Below are 25,175 nucleotides of genomic sequence, written 5' to 3' on the forward strand. Positions count from 1 at the left end.
ATCCAAGTATATGTACCCACCACAGAGGTAGAGGAAGAAGAAATCAAGAATTTCTATGACTGAGCCCAGGAAGAACCTGACAACATACCAAAACAAGACTGCTTGATAATTATAGGTGACTGATATGCAGATGACAAAACTACTAGCAGAAACCAACAAAAACCTGGAGGGCCAAGGAGGAAAGTGTCAAGGTAGGCTTGATGTTGAACTTCAAGAAGACAAAAATAATGGCCACAGAAGAATTCATCCTATATAATGAGAAAATTGGCATAGTCAAGAAATTCCCATACCTTGGATCAAACATTGAGCAGAACAGAGACTGCAGTCAAGAAATTAGAAGAAGGCTAGGATTGAGAAGGGCAGCTATGAAACAAAATCCTAAAGTATAAAGATATAACTCTAAACACTTGTCCAAGCCATCGTATTCTCCACCACCACGTATGGATTGAGAGCTAGACAGAAGGAAGCTGACAGAATAAAAATAAATTAAATTGAGATTTAGTGCTGGAGAAGAATGTTAAGGGTATTGTTGATAGCCAAGAATTCAAACAAATGGGTTCTAGTTACAGATAAAGCCCAAAGTCTCACTGAAAGCCAAGTTGACTAAATCGATGCTGTTGTACTTTGGTTACATCACAAGAAGGCATGGATCATTGGAAAAGTCAACAGTGCTAGGAAAGTTAGAAAGAGAGGGAGACTACATAGCAAATGGTTGGACTCAATCAGAGAGGCCACAGGACTGAGCTTGCAGGACCTGAGCAGAGCAGTGGAGGACAGGGGGGCTTGGAGTAGTCTCATTCATGGAGTCATCATGAGTTGAGGCTGACTTGAGGGCAGTTAACAACAACAAATCAGATTTGGAAATGGGGTGAGGAAGCCCACTCAAGACATGGGAAAATTACACAAGCACCTCCCTTGATCTCAAGCAGTAAAAATATAACAGACACATATAAGTAGCAATTTTCTTCCTTCTTATGACAGTTAAACCCTGCTGCACGTTGTCACCATCTCACTTTCTTAACTTGTAAGGCTGGCTCTGGCTTAAATACCCTAAACGTGCTACATTCCATCTCATCTTGGAAGCTAAGGACAACCCTAGTTAGTACCTGGATGGAAAATTGTCAATGAATGCCAGGTGCTGTAGGCTATATTTCAGAGGAAGGAACTGGCAAAATCTCCTCTGACTATTTGCTTAAGAAAGACCTATGAAAAATTAATGGGGCCGCCATAAGTTGACAGGCGACTTGAAGGCACACACACACACACACACACACAAGACTGGCTCTAGGTTTGCACAAAACATAATAAAAAACTCTCTCTCTCTCTCTCTCTCTCTGTGTGCATGTGTGTGTGTGTATGTAGGTGCCTTCAAGTCACCTGTACACTTACAGCGACCTCATGAATTTAATAGGGTTTTCTTAAATTTCAGATAATTCATTAGGGCTTACTCCCAAGTCAGTGACTGGAATCTTAATTTGCCTAAAGCCACCTGAAGCAAGAATTTCCCTGTGAATTGACTAGGGCCAGTGAATTACTTCCTTATCTGTTTCCTGATATTCCAGTTTTGTTTAATGGTTTCCTATAGCCCTGGGGTTCAATAGGCAATAATGTCAGTCATGAATCTCTACCTGGACGGAGGAAGTCAGCTATGAACAACAAGGGATAGATCACATCTTAATTGTTCTGTGTTGTCTTTAACTACTTCTGCTCCCTTATGGAGCTACATGAAACATGAGTATAATGTAGGCTGATCTAAAGCTCTCATAACTAATCTGGATGTGTATTTTTAAAACTATTATTTCACAATTATTAGTAGTGGTGGAAAAAAACATCATGGTACAAATCATGGGACCCTCTGCTAGCTTCCTTCCAGTTTCTGTTTCTGTAGATCCAAGCTGCCAGCATGAATGTTTTCATGTTCTGCCTAGGAGTACAATCATTCGGGTTCTCAGTTAGTCAAGTAAAACCTTGAGCTGGTGGTGATGCAGTTTGCACATGTCTGTTTAGGAAACACGGCACATTATACTGTAGAGTTTATAATTTTACAACCACATAAATGAGTTGTAGTAATTGTGCTGTGAATTTTGTTTGTGAGTACAACAGTAATAGCTCAGTAATTCAAGAAGACAATTTATGCATGACTGTATGGTGGTAATTCATGTAAGCATGACTCAAATGAGGATTCATTGAAAGCATGGCATATTTTGGAAGGAGTTGCCAGTCTCCCATTCAAGTACTAGCCATGGCTGTTCCTGCTTAGCTTTCAAGATCAAACAGAATCTGGTTCCTTCAGGATATTTAGGCCTTCTTTACTCCTGCATTACCAACTTAAAGGTCCTCCAAAATACTCTTCCTCAGTTCTTCCCACAAAGGTTTTGCCTATCAGGGTTGCTAAATTTAGTGTCCATGTTGTGGAGCTACTTTGATATGTGTGCAGTATACAAATATATTGCATACTGTGCATGCACACACCAACACAGAGACATACACCATACACATACACCAGTCAATATCCCAGATCTCAGGGATTTTCCTGAGACGATGCTGGTAAATACTGAAGCAAATAATGAGGGTCACCCGTGAATGTTAGACTTTTTTAAATTCTGGAGATATGGCATCTATTTCTGGTGCTTTATTATTCTCTAACTGGGAAATAATATTCTTTCTCAGTTATGGATATAATGGGTCACGGAGGTAAATTATCTGGGGCTTCCAGAATCTAATTTACCTTCTCTTTGAACAAAAAAGCAATGCTTGCTGGAAATGCATCTATTCAACAGGACTAATAAAACATGTTGAGTAGCTATGGATGTTTCCTAATAGACCTGTCATTGTGTGCCAAAAAAGATAACTTTGTAATAACAGGGTTTCACTGACATTTGCCAAGCACTTGCTATTTTATTGCATCAGGCAAATGCTGATTTACCATTTTTTGACCTATATGCATGAAAAATAGTTTCTGTTTAGAGTAGGGGTGAGGAATATATTGCTTCTCTGATATTTCAGAGTACCAGTGAACCCTCCCCACCCAGTATGATCAATTACACAAGTTTATAGGAATTATAGTCCAAATTACATTGGGATTGCCAAACGTCTTCCACCCCTGCATTACAAGGTTTGGTTTTTAATGTTTTACAGAATTGTTGTTATGTGTGGGTTCAAATTGTTTCCAACCAATGGTGACCCAAAGGCTCCATATCAGTGGCATTCCTACACCAGATGTCACTTGGTACAGGGGGTGGGACTTCAGAAGAAGAGCAGGACTTCCAGGGGTGGGACTTCCAGTTGGGTTTTGGGAGTGGGGGTTCTGGGGATGACACGTGTTCCCTCTCCCTGAGTCAGCGCATCCTTTTCCTGATGAGGAGAAGGACTGGATAGTGCTTGGGGGACAGAGTGTGCAGGGAATGGAGCATCGCACATGCGCGGGGATAGAGATGCGCACATGGGTGACAGAGGCACGCAGGGGATGGAGAGGGATATGTGGTGGACAGAGCATGTGGCATGGTGCGGGGGGGGGCAACCAGATGTCACTACCCTCCTGGGGTGTCACCCAGTACAGTCTGCACCCCCCCAATGACACTACTGCTCCACATCACAAGGTTTTTTTGGCAAGATTTGTTCAGAGGGAGTTTGCCTTTGCCTTCTTCTATGGCTGATAAAATGTGACTTGTCCAAGGTCACCCAGTGATTTTCCATGGTCGAGAGGGAATTTGAATCCTGGTCTCGAGAGGCATAGTTCAGCACTTTAGCTACTATACCATGCTGGTTCACAGAAACCTTGGAGAAAAGGAAAAAGGCTGAGGTATACATTAAATACATAAAATTAATAAATATAAGTATGTTTCCCCAGAGTACGTTTCCTTTCCAGATGTTGATGAGATGTGGTGGAAACACAGGAAAAACAACCCCATCATCTCTGCAAAAATGTGCAATTACCATGAGCCATTGGATTCATCATGATTTGGCTCCGGAACCTATTTTTAGCCATAGAGTTCAGGCCTCAGGACCTAGGGAAGCTCACTAAAGAAATTTCAACTGAGGTGGCCATGCTCAGTCTTTGAAAATACCGCAGGACTCTTTGTTGCTTATACTGAGAGAGGAATGCATAGGAGCAAGCATGGAGTGTCTTCCCTGCATAACTACCAAGCCACAGATCAGAGGTAAGGATTTCCTAGGCAAGGCCTAAGAAGCCTTGGGCCCTGGTCTATTTTTAGTTTTAGGGAAGAACAAGTTCTCCTTCTGGTTTAAACAATAAAGAAGGAGAAAATGCTGTAGATTGTTTCAAGGATGATAGCATTTAACTTTGGGGCAGATGTCTTTGGAGATTTCTTGCTTTCTTGAAATGAAGTGAAGCTTCCGCAGTAACTATCCCAGTGACAAGCACTTCACCATCACCTTTTGATTGTGAGATTTCAGTGTTTTTTGGCAGTAGTCTTCTGTGCACCAGTTTAGAGTAAGAAATATAGTTGTAGTTATTTTGTGCCATAATAATAATAATAATAATAATAATAATGATGTCATTTCTAGCTTATGGTGAACCTAAAGCAACCCATGAGGTTTTCTTGGCAAGATTAGTTCAGAGGAGGTTTGCCATTGCCTTCCCCTGAGGCTGAGAGCGTGTGACTTGCCCAGGGTCACCCAGTAGGTTTCATGGCTGAGCTGGGAATCGAACCTCAAATCGCTCAAGCCATTTCTACTCCAAGTTAAATGCAATCGGATGCTATGCCATATTTATCATGAAGTGTTTATCTCCAAGTGTTTTGACAGATGTTTTGAATTTTCAACACCTAGAAGTTCTAAATGGCGGAGTCAATGTACAGGGTTGCTGGGAGCTGTAATACAATACACACACACACACACACACACACACACATATATATGGAGAATCAGAAGTTGAGATTGGCCACTTCCACACTGCAGAAATAAACCACTTTGACATCATTTAATATTCATGGCTGAGTGCTATGGAATCTTGAAACTACACATTTCTTGTGGCACCAGGGCTCTCAGAGAAGCCTAAATGTCTCACAAATCCTACAGTTCCCAGAATTCAATAGCATGGAGCCATGGCAGTTAAAGTGGTGTAAAACAGTTTTATTTGTCCAGTGTAGACATTATGCTCCACTACCTTTCCCCACTTTCTCTCTCTCTCTTTTGCAGCTGTCTTGATCCCTTTGGAGAGGGGCTTTGGGCTGTCCACTCTTCCAATGTGTTTTAGTTATGTTTTAACATTTGTATGTTTTCACCTTAACTTTATACTGTTTTAACTAGCTTATTTTAATTGTTTTACAAATCTTATTGTGAATTAAAAATAAATAAATCTTGTGAGCCGCCTTGGCATAAAGGCATAATAATAATAGCAATAATAACAACATGTTGATGAGGATGTGGCTAGTTTTTATATATAGTTATAGTGTTGGCATCTTAGTTAAGGTAAGGGATAAGGGATATGTAATTTTTAGTTGTCTATATGTCTGTATTTGTTTATATATATTTATTGTAACCTGCCTTGATCTTTTTGGAAAGGCGGGATATAAATAAAATCTATTATTATTATTATTATTATTATTAGTTTAAGCACTTTCTGGCTTTGCTCTTCCTCCTGTTGTTGTGTGCCTTCAAGTAGTTTCCGACTATAGGGTTTTCTTGGTAAGATTTGTTCAGAGAGGCTTTAGCCATTGCCCTTCCCTGAGGCTGAGATAGTGTGACTTGTCCAAGTAGGTTTCATTGGGAGACCTGGGGATCGAACCCGGTGACTCAGGCATCGCAGTCCAGCGCTCAAACCATTACGCCACGCCTGCACAATCTGACCACAGCTGGCCGGCGGAGGCGGAGCGTAGTTTAATATGGATCAGAATGGGCCAATCAGGCTCAGGCATGCAAATCAGGTCTGGCGTGTGTTTGTTTTCGTTGCCTGCTGCAGCTGCGTTCGAGGTCGGTCGCGTTCAGTGGAGCCTCTGGAACGGAGCTGTCAATCAAGAGAGGAATGGGGAAGCCTTTGCAAAGAGGAGTCGGTGGGTGAGAGAGAGGGAGAGGGTTCACACGTGCAACCTAAACACGTGAGTACAACGGGGTCAGGAGGCCTCTCTCTTCCTTTTGGAGCCAGCTTCAGATTTAGGAGTTGCAACACTGAAATTCTGTGGAGCCCTGTAGGTACTTTACTCTGTAAACAAAGTTGTTGTTGTTGTTATTATTATTATTATTATTATTTAGGGGAAATATTGGAGCTTTCATATATTTGCTTTCATAGGCTGCGTCCACACTGCTGGAATAATTCGGTTTGACTCCGCTTTAAACTGCCATGGCTCAAGGCTATGGGACTCTGGGATTTGTAGTTTCTTGGAAGCTATAATTCCCACAATCCCATAGCCTTCATGGATTATTTCTGCAGTGTGGATGTGACTATAGTTTCCCAAGGAGGCACTGAACTCTGTTGTTTTTGCCACACCATAGTTACCGCTTTGGAAACGGAAACATCTGGGCTGTCGTGTGGTTTTATTTCTGGAAACATGCTGGTGTGGAGGGGAAAATAAGTTTACAGGAATGGGACTGGTTTTGTCTAACCAGTTTTTTTTAAATGCTAAGTTGTTACTGTAAACCAGTGGTGCCTAAACTCTGGCCCTCCAGATGTTTGAGACTTCAGCTCCCAGAATTCCTGACTGTTGGTCAAGCTGGTTAGGGCTTCTGGGAGTTGAAGTCCAAAACACCTGGAGGATCATAGAGTTGAGGGATTTGCTCAGGCTCCTTTATTTACAGGTTAATAGGAAAGCTCTGGAAACACCTGTCATTGCTCCATTTTTCTAGGGCTTCTGTAGTTCTTAAGTTGTTGGTCTTGTTGGTGATTGTTGTTTTTACCTAATTCCTGTTGAATATTGACAGACTTTTACTGTATTTGTTTTTTTTAATGGACACTTTCTTGTTAAGTTTCCACCCACAAAAGCAGTTTAATAGTAGACCAAGGGTGACCAGATGTCCTCCTTTTCCAGGACATAGCCTACATTTCAACCTTCTGTCCAGGTCAGGAGGAATTCCAGAATGTCCCCCATTTTGAGCATGGCTAAGAAGCACGAATTTACTTTTATATGAGACTTTTTAGCTTTTATTGGTCAGGCCCTCCATTTTTCTCAAATGCCCTACATTTCATGGTGCCTTGTCCTCCTTTGTGGTTAGGACATCTGGTCATCCTGTAGTAAATAAACATATAAATTGAGACAAGAATGTTAAAAGGGGAAGAATTTTAAAGAAACAGAGCAAAAATGCAAACCTTTGAAACCTGCCTTTAGTCTATAGTCTTGCATTGGCAGAAGTGGAAGTGTTGAATTCAGTAGGATTTACACCTGAATTGACTTATTTAGGGATTACAGTGTTACTGCCTTTTAAAGGTATTCTGTTATTGATGGTCTCAGTATAAATGTTCTTGCTCAGCTTTTCATACTTTTCAGAGCTAAGCTGCCTTCTGTGGTGACACAGAGAGACATTTCTTTGTATTACAGAATGCGGGTTCTAAGTGCCCACAAATCAAGTGGACTTCATCATTTGCAGAGCTTGGAAAAGTAACTTTTTTTGCATTCCAGTTCCCAGAATCCAAGCTCTGAATTCACTTGTGATTAATAGGGCTTCCATTTAATGTCCCTGATCTAGAGATTCAAGAACACAGCAGGGATCTGTGGCTTTTGAGCATTGTAATCTCTTCCACTGATCAGAGGTGTCTATGGAGCAGATGACTAGCAGACCACTGATTTTTTGGAGGTTAGAAGACTGAACCCAGTCTGGTTTCTTTCTCAAATTTTGGATTACAGCTCCCATAGTACCTTACTATTAGCTATGCTGGCTGTGGGATCTGAAGTCCAAAACACCTGAAAGACACAAAATAAAGGCTAGTACAGAGGTTGCCTGGATTCAATTTCCCTTCTCCCCTAAACAGATCATCCATGTTTCCAGAGTTTGATGGCTCCAGTCACCTGTTCCTCTCTGCAGACAAGGTACAGGTGTGCTCTTCAGGCAGCGCTAGGTTTTGAACTCAGTGGGTTTGTCTTCTCTCTTCCTTTGGGTCCTAGAAGTATAAACAGCATCAAATCCAGAAGGGTGTCCAATAAGACGCTGTTATCTGCAGGGCTTATGTTCCAAAATCACCACTCCTATGGATGCCTGAAACCCCAAATAGTACCAAACCACAACTAGCATTTTTGGGCCACAAATATTTCTAGATCTCCCAGTACGGTTCTATGCTTCGCTTGGGCCAAAAGTTGACCTTCTGCTTGTTCTGAGGAAGTGACAAGTGGAAAGTTGAGAGAGGCTCAGTTTCTCCACCTCTGCAAGGCAGCAGGTGATGAGGGGATTATTATTTGGACTGTGGGTAAGTGAAACTGCGGAAAGTGAATCAGTAGATAAGGGGATTTTATTGTATTTCTGCAGAAACCCGCTTTTAAGTGCCTGTCATCCTTGCAGGATCAGGCTGTTCTGGTCAAGCATAAGAGTGTTAAAGGAATGGTACTCTCCCAACCTTGTTTAGTGTGAGAGAAGGCATGTCTCCCCCCAGAAGTCCCTTTTGCATGTTTACCTGGCTCATAAGTTTCCTCTGTAGTTTACACCTGAGCTTTTGAATACTACTCCAGCTTGGTAGTTTCTGTGTGGGAAGAAAATGACCTATTTAGGGAACAATAGGCAAGGCAAAGAGAGGGGATTTCATCAAAGTAGGTCAATAGAGCCATTAATCAGGTTGCATCTGTTGAGACCCCCTGTGTCCAGGCAATATTGACCCTTATATATGATTAATGGGTCAGCTTGGGAAGAGTTTAGTCGCTAATCTATACTGTACTTCCTGCTGTTAGCGTTACTAATCACTAAGAATGTGCCCATTGGTTAATCTTGCATAATAATGGAATACATTGGGGTTTTGATATTACTTCATGTCCTACTGCTCAGATGGTAAGATGTATTTAGGCTTGGGACAAATATGGGTTGTCTGTTTTATCCATGTATTTCTGGATAGATAAAGCTACTTTTTCAGGATGTATTTTGATTTACATCACTCTCTCTTTAGCTTGATTTGGGCCACAATCTTATAAAAATGTCCTTGGAGTAATGCCCATTGGACACAGTGAGTCTCACTTTTGAGTAACCAGGTATAGGATTGTGCTTACCCTATTTAAGATATGTTTAAAATGTTGGAAGTTTTAAAGTAAATGCCTGGAATCTCATTTTACAGTGTCCCAAGAGGTACTGTATAGTCTAAACAGCCGACATATTCCCAGATAGGAAATAGTGATTTGATTGATCTGTAAAGATTAGAAAACAAAGATTAATTCATAGAACTATATCCCCCCCCCCCCCCCCGGAAGCTGATTCTTGAAGTGGCTAGATTGTTGTTCTGTGCCTTCAAGTTGCCTCTGGCTTATGACAGCCCTCTTCCATAAGTTCCCTTTGCCTTCCTCTGAACTGAGAGAATGTGACTTGCTGAAGGTCATTGAGTGGGTTCCCATGTCATAGCAGAGATTCAGACTCTGATCTTCCAAAGCACTCAAACTACTGCACTCTGTTGACTCATAGTAGTTAGGTAGTGAGAATCAAATGGAACTAGGTTGTCAAATAATAGGTAACAAAGATTTTTATGAAACATCAAATGCCTGGTGGATCCTTTTCTATTCCATTTGTTTTCTCATGTAGCTCCAAAAGCCAATAATGATTAAGAAAAGAAATAAATGAAAATATATGTTATATGTAGCGTTGTCTTTTAGATGGGTTGGCTAATCTTAATTGTAAATTTGCACCTGATTGGTGCCATATCAGGTAGATTAGTGTAGAACTTCTCAACCCCATCCCATGAGTCAAGAAGAAGGCGATGAACTCAGAAGTCTGAATCTGCTGCATATTATTCCAGCTATGGGGCGGGGGTGGAGTGTAAATTATGGCTGATTTGAAATGTGATGCTGGAGGACAATAATGTAGGTTCCATGGGCTAACATGGTGGCCAATAAATGGATCCCAAATAAAATAAAATCTGAATTCTCCCTAGAGGCCAAAATGGCTAAACTGAAGCTACAGTACTTGGGTCATATTGTGAGACACCATAGCTCATTAGAAAAGGCAATAATGCTTGGTAAACTAGGAAAATAGACCACATTACAGGTGGATAGACTCAATCTGGGAAGTCATAGCCCTGGGTCTGCAGGACCTGAACAGATCTGTTGATGACAGGGTGTTTGGAGGCCTTTCATTCATAGGGTCATTGTCAGAACTGGCTTGACTGCAGTCAACAACAATCTCATGTAAATGTCTGGAGTCAGGTACCAGCTCCAACAGCTCCAAATGTGCCATTTTCACTGTACCATATATAAAAAGGCAGCATGTTGATAACCCTATTAACTGTTTTGCCAGCACACCCACTTATTAGAATGATTTAATACTAAGCAATATGTCTAATTAAAAATAATAATTGTAAGCCGCTCTGATAGCCTTTAGGGCTGAAGGGTGGGGTATAAAAACCACAAATAAATAATTAATAAATAATAAGCTGAAAGACAATGCAAGAAAACATTTCATTGTTTAATGGGAGAGTTTTGTTACCTAGCAGAAAAAGTGTCAACTCCTGTTTTTGTTTAGCCTTTTTTCTAGAACATCCTGGGGAAAAATGAAGGAACGTCTAAAAAAGAAATCAGTTAATTGGTACAGTGATGGTCCTCAGTGGATGTCTAATTTACCAGAATGTCTGTGGAGCATTCCTCTCTCTAACCTGTCACTGCCAGGTAAGGAGTACCTCTTTCTTTAAAAAATTGTTCTATTGGTAAATATTGTTTTTAAATGCCATGTTCAGGATCAACTATGCTCCATCTTGGCATCTTGGCAGTCCCACAAATTGGATATGTGCCTAGATCCCGGAAAAGAAAGGCGGGATATAAATAAATATTTTATTATTTATTTATGATTAGATAGATGAGAAACTTCTAAAACCGGAAACACTTCTTCTTCCCCCACTCCACATTGGCAAGTATTTTGGTGCCAAACAACTCAGTCAGCAGGGTGATGGAGGGCATCAATTTAGTAACAACTGGATGGCTAGATGTTGGTTATCCTCAGTGTAGATATTTCATCTTTCCTTCCCTAACGGTTTTGTTGTTGTTGTTGTTAAGAAAAAAGTCTGAAGAGATTTGTGTAAAATTTCATGCACTAGATAGATTTCACAGTAAAAATGAAGGTGAATAGGAAACCATGACTTAAAACCTCCATTAGAGAAATCAATCTTTATTCACATGGTCAATGATCAGAATTGCCTGTTAGCTAAAAAATGCATTAGAAGCCACTAATAGTCTTGGGAGGGTGTAATGGGTTTAGTACAGGCAACTAAACAGAGGCACCCCTCTCACCAACATGGATCAAACATCCCACTGCACCACTCCATATGTGCTTACCGCTCCATACATTGTTACAGCTCCCATCATTTCAGTCAACATGGGTTTTGGTTTTGCTGGGTAGTTGGAACTTGTAGTCCAACATATTTGGAGGGCCCCAAATAGCAGAAGGGCAGTCTTAGAGCTGAGGATGAAACATGCCCCTCTCCCTAAGAGAAAGGTAGTTCTGATAGTGATGCTAGCAGCATCAGCTAGTTTTGACCCCTACAGGGACATTTAATGTGGTGTCAATAAAGAGACCCACTGGGGGTAATATTTTAGCCTAGGCAGTGTTCAAGGAACAAGATAAGACATTAGTAACACAAAACTTATTTATAGATTACCTCAGTTCCCTGAGGTGATTGGTGTACCTACAGGCTACACACTCAGTCACACTCTACCTGGGAGATTTGAGAAGCTGGGATTTGAACTCTCAGGTTGCTCTTTTGTGAAAAGGAGCATGTGTTACCCAGCTCATCATCCTGTCAGTGCCAACATGGCATGTCTTTCCATGGTAGTTTCTGCATAGTGCAGTAGGCCCCAGGTGTCTGCTAAGGCTCGGTTTCAGGACCCTGCATGGATACCAAAACCTGTGGATACTCATTCCATTATGTACAGTGGCATTTTAAAATGGTGGCCCATGTATAAAATGGAAGAGTTGCCTTTTGGAATATTTTCAAGCTCTGGAGGGTTGAATCCATGGATGCAGAATCTGTGAATACATAGGGCCAACTGTATGCTTTCCCTCTGGATTAAGGTGGCATTTGCTAAGTGAATGGTCACAGATAGTATTTATGTAGCCACATGTTTAGACTAGGAATTTTATGTAAGGGAACAGTTTTAGAGACCAAGATTTGTACAGAGAGTTGGATCTGAAGAGGGTGACAAATGTAATCTGAACCTCTATTTTATTCCTATGCAGGGAGTCATGATGCTATGACATATTGCTTGGATAAAGAGTCAAAAGTAAGCGTAAATGAATCCAAGTTGCTGCAGTTTATGGACAAGCATATGCATCGCATAGTGCACCCTATTATTTTGAAGTGGTCTATAACACAGGTAAACACATCTCAAGTTCTCTAGTGTTTACATCTTATGTTTGAAGTGTCCTTTTACAAAATATAAAATTTGACTTACTCCCTTTATTTCTGTAAGTGTCGTACATCATACAGGGATCATGAGGGAAAAAAGGAACAAATTTGGTAACAACAGTCTAAACCCTTCTGGCACGTCTAGGAGTGAACATATTGCACCAATATTAAAATCACTCCACTAGCTGCCAGTTAGTTTTCAGGCAAAGTACAAAGTGTTGGTTGTTACTTTTAACTTTTTAATTATATAATTGTATATGTATATGTATATATACACATAAAAAATAAATAATTACATGGTATTAGGAAGACAATGGATTGTACTCTTAAATTCTTTAGTACTTAAATACTAAACTTATTAAAGTTTAAGCGGTGGTACTAACTAACTTAACAGTACAATCCATTGTTTTTCTAACACCATGTAATTATGTATTTATTATTTGGGGGAAAGCATTACGTTTTTTTTAAAAATCTAAGACTAAGAAAAATTAAACATGGCTTCCTTGTAAACATTCAGGAATTTTTTGTTTGTTTTTGTTTTTATATAGACGCTGACTGTATTAGAACAACTGGATGCTGGAATTAGGTATTTTGATTTTAGGATTGCTCACAAACCTGATGATTCTTCCACGAACTTATACTTTGTTCATATGGTATATACAACAGTTGTTGTAGAGGTACAGTTCCTTATTAAATACTGTAGAAACAATTGTTTAAGTAAAACCATTTGAGAGAGTAATTACCTAACTACTGTTGAAATAATGTAGGGCGTTGGGGCAAAATCCACCCCTTTTGTGTACAGATAAAGAAGTCTAGGTATGGAGCTTCAGACTATGTCTGATTCTTACACCTGCCAGAGCTTGTAGAGTAGAGGTGGACATGTGTGGAGGGTTGAGGGACCATTTTGGGGCCCTCCCAATCTTGCATAGGCTATACAGACATATTTTTTTCCAAAACTGGAAGTGATATCCCTCTGGCTTCACTGGAGCTTTAACATGACAAAGGTCTTTTGGAGTAGGAGCACTGCTGTTAATGTGAAATGCGTGGATGTTGTAGTTGTCTGCTGTATTATGTGATTGCTTTTTATATCTGCTTTTGAAATGTTCTTTATAAATATGATAAGGTTAGTTCCATTATAAGTTTCATTTAGTTCTCATTAAAATCAGTGGGACTTGAACCAGATAAACTGAGGGTGTGGCCACACTCCAGAATTAAAACAGTTTGACTGTCATGACTGTCCTACAGAATCCTGGGGTTTGTAGTTTGGTGAGGAATTCAGCCTGATTAGTCAGAGATCTCTGGTGCCTCACCAAACTACAAATCCCAGGATTCTGTAGAACAGAATCATGGCAATTAAATTGGTGTCAAACTGCTTTAATTCTTCAGCATGGATATACCTTTAGTCCTGATTCAACCCATATTATATTAAGGCTAGAAATGGCAACTCTCATATTGTTAGTTTTGCTGATGGCTATCATGTCAGGGAGCTCCAAAGATTACAGTTACTAAAGGTTCAGCAATGTCCATATTGACTCAGGGATACCATAGTAATTCCATCTGACATCCAGTTTACACGTTTTAATGCATTTGAACATTGTTAGAATTCCACAGCACACTAAGCAAGAATTACAGCAGGGAAGTGCTACTAACACCAAGTATTCTCAGTATGAATCAGCTTCCCAGAATCACATGGCAGTGTTTAGAATGGGTAAGCTGTCTGGGAGTAAGCCCCATTGCAGTCAGTGTGGTTTTAGCTCTGACTAGGTATGTCCATAAAATTGCACATCCAGCCTCAAGCAGTCATTAAAATAATTAGAAATATTCTAAATGATTCCAGTATTGTCTTGCTATCTATAAAATGTGTGATGGAGAAATGGGATTTTGCCTTTGTTCATTTAGCTATCTCTCAAATGCATATTTTGAAAGTAGGGACTCTGACTTAAGGTGACCGTGTCCCAGTGTTTTATTGGCAAAGTCTCCTAGGGTTTATTTGGCAAGGAGATTTGCCATGATCTCCTTTAGAGGCTGAGAAAAGAGTGTGACTTGCAGAAGATCATGTTGTGGACCTCCGTGGCTGACCAGGGGTTTGAACCTTGGTCTCCTAGAGTCCTGCTCCAATATTCAAACATCACATCACATTGCCTCCAGTGGCTAACATTTCCTAAATCTCCTCTCTTTTCCAGGACAGCATTATTTTCAGTACTTGCAGTTAACTGTACAACCATCATATGATGGTCTAAGGAAAGCTACTGCTACCATTAGTTAATCCCATTCCACTGTTATACACTACAATGCCATGTCATATTTTCAAAGTTAAAAAAATAAAACTCAAAGTTGAGACCTTTAGGAATCTGTGATTATCCAAAAGGAGGGTTTGGAGGGCTGTAGTGTGGACACCTGTATGGCATGCATTATGGTTTTTGGTAGGGGTGAGAATCATCCATTCCATGAGCTCAATATATCTTGCTGAGGTTTCTCATGTGGTCCCAAGTGGTCCATAGGCATGTCCTGGCCATTCCTCTAACTGTTGCTTGTTAAGGAAACCTCTCCTATTCTGGACTTTTTGGTTTCTTGTCATGACATCTAGGGTATCTGTTGAATTATCGAGTGCCAGCTTTCATTTTAAGAAAACCCTCATCTACCGAAAGAAGCTTACATATGGAGTGCGTACTAGGGTTAAGGCGGGGCGATGCTTCCACACCGCCCTAACCCTAGTGCGCGCTGTGCGCGCACAAAATGGTGGCAGCCATTCCACATGGCCGCCGCCATCAATACGTCACGGCCGCGCCGCCTCCAAATGAGGCAGCGCGGTTGTGACGTATTGGGGTCGCGGCTGGGCGCCTAGGGTGCCCTTTCTGCAACCCCAGAAGGAGCTCCATTTCGGAGCTCCTTCCTCGTTTGGTCCGCTGGGCACAGCCTTCAGATGGCTGCGCCCAGCGGACCAAAGGAGAAAGGGGCCAAACGGCCCCTTTCTCCTTCTCCCCGCCGCCGCGGGGTGTCCTTGGGGCTTGAAGCCCCAAGGACACCCCTTTCCAGGCTGCGGGGAAGGGGCCTTTTGCCACTTCCCCGCAGCCCAGAAAGCGGCGGATCGGGGCCTTAGTGGCTGCCGCTCTGGCCGCTGAGGCCCCAATCCGGCGGGGAAAGGTGCGCCTACAGGCCGCCCCAAAGGGGTGGTCTGTAACGGGCCTAAGTATCAGCTCTATATTTGGAGGTTTTGTAGAAGCAGCATTCAGTATTTTTTTTTTGGCTGTCTTTTTTGTGTCTTCAAGTTGTTTCTGACTTATGGTAGTCCAAAGATAAACCTATCATGGTGTTTTCTTAGCAAGATTTATTTTGAAGGGTTTTGCCTTTGTCTTCCTCTGACGCTGAGAAAATGTGATTTGCCCAAGGTCACCCAGTTGGTTTCCATGGCCAAAAGGGGATTTGAAGCTTGTTCTCCAGAGTTCAGGTCCAACTCTCAAACCATTACACTATTCTGGCTGTCATTAAAGCAGAGTACCTAACTTGCATACCACAAGGTGCTAGTCTATCCCCAATACCGTTCAACATCTAAACGAAACTGCTGGGAGAGATCATCCGAAGGCATGAGGTGGAGTGCTACCAGTATGCTGATGACACCCAATGCTTTCAAAAATAGCATCAGCTAAGGATAATGTGTCTTCTCTGCCTGAATGCCTGGATGAAGTAATAGGCTGGATGAGGAAAAATTGAAACTGACTCCAGACAATATGGAGGTGCTTACTGACAAGGGTCCTAACCTGGTTTTGGAGGTGTGTCAGTCAGTCCTGAATGGGGTTACACTCCCTCTGAAAGACAGCTCAGATAGGTGCAACAGCCAAGAGTGCTTACTGTCAGCTTTGGTTGTTATGCCAGCTGTACCCCTACCTAGAGCTAGATGACCTAAATATGCTAGTACATCTGCTGGTTACCTCAAGGCTAGATTTCTGCAATATGCTGTACGTTGGGCTACTACTACCAAATTTGGAAACTTTATTTAATTCAACAAATGGGAGCCATATTGGTTACTGGTACATCTAGGAGTGATCATATGAGATCAGTATTAAATTAACTCCATTGGCTGCCAATTAAAGCCCTGCACAGTTTGAGTCTGGTTTACATATGGAATCGCCTCTTTCTCTATAATTAGCCCTACACTCAAATCCTCTGGAGGACATTAACTCCACTTGTCACCCAGAGGATGTTTTCATCAGCTGCCCCTAGACTGTGGAATTGACCGGTCAGAAGAGATTCAACCACTGAATACGCTGTCTGAATTTTAAACAGCATTAAAGAGCAGATGTTCTAACTTTGATATAGATTTCCAGGTATGTAGGAACTTTCCTGTTCTTTCTTAATGAGCCAGAGCAGAATATCATTTGAGCAGGACAGGAATTCTAATGCAAACAAGGAGCTTTTTCTGTTTAAGAAATGAATGGGAAGATATGTTGTGTTTGTGCACACACGTGCCAAGGACTGGAGGGCCTAAAGAGCTTTGAATTATGCCATATGTATTATTAAACCAGATGTGTGCCAAATGAGATCATACTAAAGCACCAATTATCAGTGCCAACCTGTGTGCCTAGTCAAAATAGGTTTCATTCAATGTAGCCTGTTCCTAAGTAAGTGAATAAGGAACTGCCAGATGTCTGGAAATTTTTTTCTAGATTTAGGCTACCTGTATTTCAGAGTGTATTGTTTTGACTTCTAGTAACTTTATAACACTACAGTATATATTGAAATATTAATTAATTAGTGACATAAAACAAGTCACTTCCAGCCTGTACAACATTGTTATCTTACAACCTTGTACAATAATTGCCCTGTCATTCTGCATTCCTACTGATGTAGTATTAATTGGATTTGAATATACGCAATTACTCAAACATGCCTTTGCCTTTAAAAGCCTTTTAACTTGGGATACCTGTTTCTGGGTGATTGCCACAGACTCAGAATTTGATTTTGGCCAATTCTGATATTTTCAGACTGACAAAAACAGGACATGGTGACAGAGAAGTAGATAGTATAATGATGGATGATGGAAAACTAAACCTCCTCCTGTTATGCTTTTCTTATTCTGGTCTCTGTGTGTGATCAAAGTTGTCTGCCTGTTGACTTATGACAACCCCATGCATTTCATAGATTTCTTTTAGGCAAGGAATACTGAGAGGTGGTTTTGCAAGTTCCTTCCTCTGAAATATAGCCTACATTAACTTTGTTGGTTGTTGATGTGTGCCTTCAAGTTCTTTCCTTAGGCAACCCTAAGGAACCTAAAATGGAGTTTTCTTGGCAAGATTTGTTCAGGGTGGGTTGCCTTTCCCTTTCTCCATGGCTGAGAGAGTGTGACTTGTCCATGTTCACCCTTGAGTTTCCATGACTGAGTGGACATTTAAACCCTGGATCCAGAGTTATTGTCCAATGCTCAAACCACCACACCATGCTGGTTCTCACTGCCACTTAATAGCTGATTACTGCTGGTGCTAGTGTTTGGAAAGAAATGAAAGATCTGGTACAGTGGGGCCTTGGTTCCATTTGGCAAGGGTGCATTCTGTCTGTTTAACATATATATGGAACTTGTCACACTTAAAGATGGATTAGATTTGGAAGATTGGGTGGGATGTGAAAATTGGAGGGAGGCACATCTACAATTTAAGATATGCAGATGATACCATACTTCTATCAGAAAACAGCAAAGATTTGGGATGACTAGAGGGACACTTGACTATAGAGGGAGGTCAAGGAAGTAAATCCAAAGGCAGGTTTATAGGTGAACATACAGGTTTACCTTTAAAATAGACAATGAAGACATTGAAATAGCTCAAGATTTTCCATACCTTGGCTCAGTCATAAGTCGGAATGGAGATTGCAGTAAAGAATTCAGAAGAAAACAAGGACTTGGAAAGGGAGCTATGAAGGAACTAGACATGATCCTGATGTATAGCAATGCATGACTGAATGTCAATGTCAGGATTGTCCATGTCATTGTATTTCCAATTTCTATGTATGATTGTGAAAGCTGGACAGTGAAGAAAGCTAATGGGAAGAGAATCAACTCATTTGAAATGTGGTGCTGGAGAAGAATTCTACAGATACTGTAGACTGCTAAAAACAACAACAACCAAATGGATCTTAGATCAAATCAAGCCTGAACTCTCCTTAAAAGCCAAGATGACTTAACTGAGACTGTCGAACTTTGGATATGTCATAAGACATGACTCCCTTGAAAAGATAATGCTTGGTAAGATAGAAGGCAGCCTCAGGAAAAGAGGAAGGCCATTTTGCAGGTGGATACACTCAGTCAAGAAAGCCCTGATCACCCTGGGTCAGTAACACCTGAGAAGGGTTGTTGATGACAGGGTGGCTTGGAGGTCTCTTATTGATAGAGTTGCCAAAGCAGAAGTTGACTTTATGGCAGTTAACAACAGCAACAAATGGATTCCTTGTAATTCTTCCCCTTCACCTAGAGCTGCATGAGGATGCATAGGGAGTTTTAACATCAGTGTTAAAATGGAGTTTAATTAGTTTTCATTAAGGATAATTTGATACATTCTCTTATAAGACTACTTGGTGGTCTACAAAGAGCAAGCAGTCCAGTGTAGCAATTAATTCTCCCTTAGTGGTAGTGAATTAAGCCTTGGTTAACGTAGCAGATTTTACAAGGACACTAGAAGTAGCATGTCTGCTGAAGGAGTGCAATGAACAGAGTTGGAGCAAGGTATTTGGTTAGACAATATTTCATACTTGTAATCATGTTAATTTGAATTTCTAGATGTCTCAACTATAGATCAGATGTTTAGCTAAGGTACTAGCATATGACAGGCAGGAAAGAATATGCAAATCAGAAGTTCTGAGTCCCTATGAAATATCCGCTATGATGAATATTCCTGCATTGGTAGTATGCAGCTGAGCATCATTTGAGAAAGTGGCCAGTTACACGTTGTTATTTGTTTGTTTCCTTTTAGCATGAAACAGCTATTTATACATATTCCATGTTGACTTTAGGCTGTTCTGTGGGATATTTTACGCTGGTTGAAAAATCATCCCTGGGAAGTTGTCATTCTTGCTTTCAGAAATTTTGATGGATTGGATGAGGAGCATCACTGTCATTTGATCTCCTGTATAAAGAAGATCTTTGCCGGCAGACTCTGTCCTAGAAATGTAAGTTGGTGGGAATGCTCAGCTTTGAGACTGTGAAAGCCTTGTTCACACTAACCTCCTTTGGATGCTGCATTTAAATAAACAGCACTGCTCAATTACATAACTGGGTTGCTGGAATGAGATTCTGTATATTTTAATCCAAATATCCTTTTGCATGTAGAATGTTCAAAAATAATGTTTTGGCATGTTAACAGAGACATTTAGAGATCTGCAACATACATTCACACAGTACATTTGACAGATTGGTTTATGATTTACAGTACAGTTCTGTATATGTCTATCTAGATGTGATTCCCAGGTATACAAGTATAAAACTGCAGTTTAAACTATATTTAAGTTCTATCATGTTTAGTATGATTTGCTTAAAAGTAATGTTCTTTAATTAATTTGCTTTAAAGTAATGCTCTTTCATTTCTAAATTGTATGTTGGTTAAAAATTCATTACAAAACACACACTCAAGAACAATATCAAGTAATATTAAAACAATAAATTATGACACTATTGATTTTGAGTAATCAAGCTATCAACAGATGCCAAGTTTTAGGATCTTCCCCACCCTCAAATGTTTTTAGTTTGTATTCTTGTAGGTGAAATTTGCCACAGATGGTTCTTGGACTGTACCAGTAATGGACAGTATCACTGGTCATGTCTACAAATTGTGTGATTTTGTTTTGTTAAAAATTCAATATGTTGAAAAGGAAGAGCTATCCCTTGGTAATCTAACTATCAAGTCTACTGAGAACTGAAATGGTGGTGTTAGAACTGGTCTCTCTGATTGGTCTGAGAAGGGATTTCAGTGTCCTGGGATGTTGTAAATGAATATAAATCAGGAGTCATGTATTAAGATAGGGTGGGAAACTATTCAGGATAGGGACAATTTTTGAATTTGGCCCCTGCTGGTGGGTTGCACGAATGTACCTGATGCAACCACAACTACATCGCATCTTAGCTCATTTTTGCCTGGGTTTTGGAATTTTGAAGGTTTTGGTGGCAAAGCTGTTGCATTTTGACCCATTTGGGGGTGGGAAATTCCCTGGGAAAATAAATTTTTTTTGGTGGGGGGATGGACTGGGTGCTTCAAGGGTCCTCAGTTGGGGCTCTTAGGCCTGCAAGCATCTCACCGGCTATGCTATGCCTGCCTCTGGACTAAGTGTAACTTGCTACTTAATACTTGTTTTCAAGAAGAAAACTTATTCTTTCCAACTTTCATTTCATTGGTCTAATGAGGGAGATAGAGAATATGGGTAACTGATTTTGCTCTGTGGGGTGGCAGGTGATAGCTTCATCTTCTTATATGTGGTAACAATGAAGCAACACTGGAATACGGGAAGAGTGTGATCAGATTGAGCATGAATGGATGTGTATTATGTTTTACATTTTATTGTGATGTTTTTAACACTTTTTTTGAGAGCCACCTTGGTTCCTTTCTGGGAGAAAGGTGGCATACAAATGAAATAAATGAAAAATAAATATTATTATATAATTGCAAATGTATGTGAGCACAAATGGATGTATATTACATGAATGGAAATGTGTGTGTTATATGTAAATATCTACGAATGTCCAATTGAATCAAAATGGATAAAGAGATCATGTGAAGTTGGATTGTGACACCATCTTTGTACTTGAACTCCAGAGAAAATCCCACAGGTTTTCAAAGGTGTGATGTTCTTTGTGAAAGATGGGCCATGTAACTTGCATCCTTATGTATTCTAAAATACAAATAGGATGAAAGAGTGTAGTATTCATGTCTTACTGCTTGAGGTCCAGAGATAGAGCTGTTAATGTGATCCACATCTTTTCCCAACATGAATACTATGAATAAAATATGGTAACTTATCCTGTCCTGTCTTTCAGGTTGTACCTACCCTACGGAACCTATGGTCTGGTGACTATCAGGTTATTGTGTCCTATGAAGAAGTTTCACAAGTGACACGGCATTGTGAGCTATGGCCTGCAATTCCATACTGGTGGGGAGATAAGACCACAGCAGAAAAGCTTATCCAGTATTTGGAGAGGAGGAAACAGAATGGACGCCCAGGTACTTGCTTCATTTTGTTTTCAAGGTGATAATTAGAAATTCTGACTTTTAAAGTGCCTCAGTTCCCAAGATGAGAAAGAGGATGATGAACAAGAAGATTACAAAGATTAAAATATTGATATTTGTCCTATATGCAAAGGCCTCAGGGCAGCTAACAATAAAAACAATTTAAACACACTAAAAGCATGTTAAATAATTTGACAAGTCATAACAAGACAGTGTAAAACTAGTTAAGGCAATTTAAGACCATACACATTTGCAGATTTAGATGAAATCAGTTAAGACACCAAAGGGTTTCATAAAAAGCCATATTTTTACTTGGCACTGGAATGACAGATTAGGCTTCTAAAAGAAGGTTGTCCAACAACTGAGGGGTCACAGTAGGGAAGGCCTTCTCCAAATTATCCCATTGTTGGAACAGAGAAGGGCCCTGCCAACAGACCTTAGTGCTTATGCACATCTATATAGGGAGGGATAACCGTTCAAGCATTGAACTCTTGAGCCTTATCAAAAATTCAAATTGTAGGTTTCGTAAATTGATAGTTAGTTTGGCTTGATGCAGAATTTAGAGGCCTTTTTAAAAAAAAAAACAACATTTTTATAGGAAGCTTGCATTTCTTTGAGCATGCTTTGGTGGGCTGAATGTTAAAATATTTGAGCATGGGCATTTCTAGATTCGGGAATATTGAGAAGTTATGCTGACATTTTGGTTTAAATGAAAGGAAACTTAATTAAAGAAATTCGTACTGATTCTCCTAGAGAAGGAAGGAGAACAGTTTATACCTAAACATACAGAAGCCGTTTGTTGTGTTAATAGCTTTAAAGAATTTGTAGAGAGCTAGCAAGATGTGGCTGAGTTGAACTGAGGCGCGTTATAGAGTGCCAAAAAGCGGCGCTCTCCCTGCGCCGTCATTAGCTGTGCCGAGAAGCCCCAGCGGCCAGACCGCGAGGCTTCCCGGCACAGCTAAAAAGAAGCGCCGAAATGGCGCTTCTTCTTGTGCCCTGGATGTGATGCCACGAGGTGCGAGGCGCGCACTCACGGCGTCATATCCGGGGCACATAATAATGGCAGCACCCGTGTATATAGGGTGCTGCCATTATTACGCCCCCGTCACGTGCTAGGGTGAGGCTGGTGTGGACGCTAGGTCCTTGGCCAACCCCTAGCACGTGACAGGGGCGCTGGAAGGGCCCGTCTGTAATGCGGCTAAGACTCTGGCTCACCAGAGATCACATTCCCAGTCATCTATGGAAATCCACTTGGCGGCCTTGGGCAAGCCACATTCTCTCAGCCTGAGAGGAAGACAATGACAAACTTTGAATAAATATTACCAAGGAAATGATGATAGGCTAGCCATAGGTCAGTGTCAGCTTGAAGGCACGTTATAGCAACAACGGGTAGGTGCTGAATAGCATCACAGTGAATACGACCTTAATTTGCTTTTTCAAGAATTGGGACGTACTTATCCTTGAAATTTATTTCCATTTCCATTTCAAATGGAAAACCAAAAGATTTACAGTAAAGGTTCTCCACTTTGGTGTGTCCAGAGTTTTATACTGTCAAATCAGCTAATGGCAACCCTGTGAATAAGAGACCTGTGTGTCACTCTCTTATCAACAGCCCTGCTCAGGTCTTACTGACTCTGGGGTATAAACAAAGTCCAGCCTGCTTTCAGTCCATGCAGGCTGCAAATGCATCAAGATCAGCAGAGGATGCTTACTGGTATACTCTGTTAAAATGAATGTGTTGTTGTGAGAACTATTGCTTATGCCTAAAAGTTAATAAGTTACAAAAATAATACCAAAAAGCATTTCTCCTTTTTCATTTTTCTTCCAGCGGGATTATTTGTCGCAGGAATCAACCTTACTGGAGATCTAGGGTACATCCTAGCACATCTACGTGGCTCTCTTAAGGAAATGACCCTTAAAGCCCTCCCATTTTTAAATCTGTGGATAAAAAAACAATGCCCTGGATCAAAGAAAGACTGCATTAACATCATTGCTGGAGACTTTATAGAAAAAAATGATTTTGTGAAGAATGTGATAGACCTGAATAGAAAACTTTTAAAATAGCACTGATTCTCTTCACTTTTTTTGGGAACAAAAGACAACGTTGAGACTAAGGCCAAGCTCAAGCAAGAGACAGAAGACATAAATAATCTACCTACCTCATGGGACTTTGTAAATGTCACACATGCAGTACGGATATATTTGAAAATTGTTAGGGACAAACTGTTAAAGACACTATGATGTTCTCTGAAGATGTCAGTGAAAAAAACCTCATACTTCGCAGTGAGAGTGGAAACTGTTCAAAAATGTAAAGCCTTTATATATGTTGGTTACATTTCCATATCCTAAGGCCTGTTACAAATCTGGTAGACACGTGTGTGGTCTGTTCATTTACTTTTGCCAAATATTGGTTGGCACTATCATCTCTTTGGGAAGGAAGAGTCTGGGTTTGTCTCCCCATAAGCAGATGACTGGCATGGTCACAATGAAGACCTACCAGCCCACTGATATGGCTACACGGTGACAGAAGCCAGACGCAAAGCAGTGTTTCCCAGATAGATATGACCCAGAAGGAGAGGTGTGCTAGTTTCTCATTTCATTTAGTTCAGGTTTAAGTATTCATTTTTCTCCAAGTATATGTAGGAATGGCAGTCCACTATTTGCCTGCGTATGCTGAAATTTGCACCTGTAAATGAGAAACCTTTATTCAGACAGGTATAAATGTTACTCATGAAAAGCAAAATAAAACAGAAGCTCTGGGGTTGAATTTTACTTCTCCAGCTGAATACTTATGTTTCAGTGGTTGAAACTGTCATTATTATTCTTTGCTATTGTTCTGTGTCAGAAATGCCCATAGAAAAAGGACCTAAAATGAACAAATTACCACTGAAATTTGACAAGATAACTAGTGTTTTATAGGGATTCAAGAAGTTGAACACAGTAAATTGCGTTTGCAAAAGATAACCACATTTTATTGAAGATGTTGAACCCAAGGAGATGATGAAAAGCTTAAAAACAACCTCTCCAATCTGGGTCAACTGGGCACAGCAAGCTGAATTAATTTCAGTGGAAAAAAAGTGTAATTTGATATACACAGAGGTGATAAAACTCATGTTTACATAGACACCAATAGGGAGTAAAATGGCTCTGGTGAACTAGGAAAGGTTAGATATCCAAGATAGGGTTATTCTCTTCCTTTAAAACTATGGACCACAATAGCAAAAATCTGTGTGGGGCTGGGAGTGACAGCAATGAAATTACGTGCAAATAATGTACTGCTTGAGCTTAACTAAAAAGGGGCATCATGATTCTTAATCCTATTGACCCATATAACAAGAATCACTATGCTACATTATAGGAAAGGATCTTAAGTAATTTCTGTTGTGACTTTTCAAATGTTACCAGTTGTATTTAAATAGCATATAAGTGATGTTCTGTGTTAAGATGCCATCTAGTGCTCTTTAGGTGTGTTTGCTGTCTTGTGTCTTACTGCA

At 40.4% G+C, this 25,175-nt stretch overlaps 1 protein-coding gene across 2 annotated transcripts; it reads left to right on the plus strand.

Moving 5' to 3' along the window:
- Positions 1–5,986: 5,986 nt before the first annotated feature.
- Positions 5,987–25,174, plus strand: LOC149319351 (PI-PLC X domain-containing protein 1-like). Of its 2 annotated transcripts, XM_089511536.1 has the most exons (8): positions 5,987–6,059; positions 7,925–7,982; positions 10,603–10,745; positions 12,310–12,446; positions 13,027–13,155; positions 19,478–19,633; positions 21,492–21,675; positions 23,510–25,174. In XM_089511536.1, the coding sequence occupies exons 2-8, from the start codon at positions 7,948–7,950 to the stop codon at positions 23,743–23,745; spliced, it is 1,020 nt and encodes a 339-aa protein (XP_089367662.1). In that variant the 5' UTR covers positions 5,987–6,059; positions 7,925–7,947; the 3' UTR covers positions 23,746–25,174. The 2 variants fall into 2 exon arrangements, with proteins under 2 accessions (XP_089367662.1, XP_089367663.1); XM_089511537.1 differs by lacking the exon at positions 7,925–7,982 and having other exon boundaries at positions 5,988–6,059.
- Position 25,175: the final 1 nt, after the last annotated feature.

This window comes from Sceloporus occidentalis, unplaced genomic scaffold (genome assembly GCF_023333645.1).
Source record: "Sceloporus occidentalis isolate IW3139 unplaced genomic scaffold, rSceOcc1.0.p SCAF_2, whole genome shotgun sequence".
Taxonomy (NCBI): Eukaryota; Metazoa; Chordata; class Lepidosauria; order Squamata; family Phrynosomatidae; genus Sceloporus; species Sceloporus occidentalis.

What these genes read in the sequence shown, in the direction of transcription:
- LOC149319351 (XM_089511536.1), top strand. Translation starts at nt 7,948, where the DNA reads ATGGCTCCAGTCACCTGTTCCTCTCTGCAGACAAG. An exon ending in GCAGACTCTGTCCTAGAAAT is followed by an intron (nt 19,634 to 21,491) that starts GTAAGTTGGTGG and finishes CCTGTCTTTCAG; the next exon opens with GTTGTACCTACCCTACGGAA. An exon ending in GAAACAGAATGGACGCCCAG is followed by an intron (nt 21,676 to 23,509) that starts GTACTTGCTTCA and finishes TTTTTCTTCCAG; the next exon opens with CGGGATTATTTGTCGCAGGA.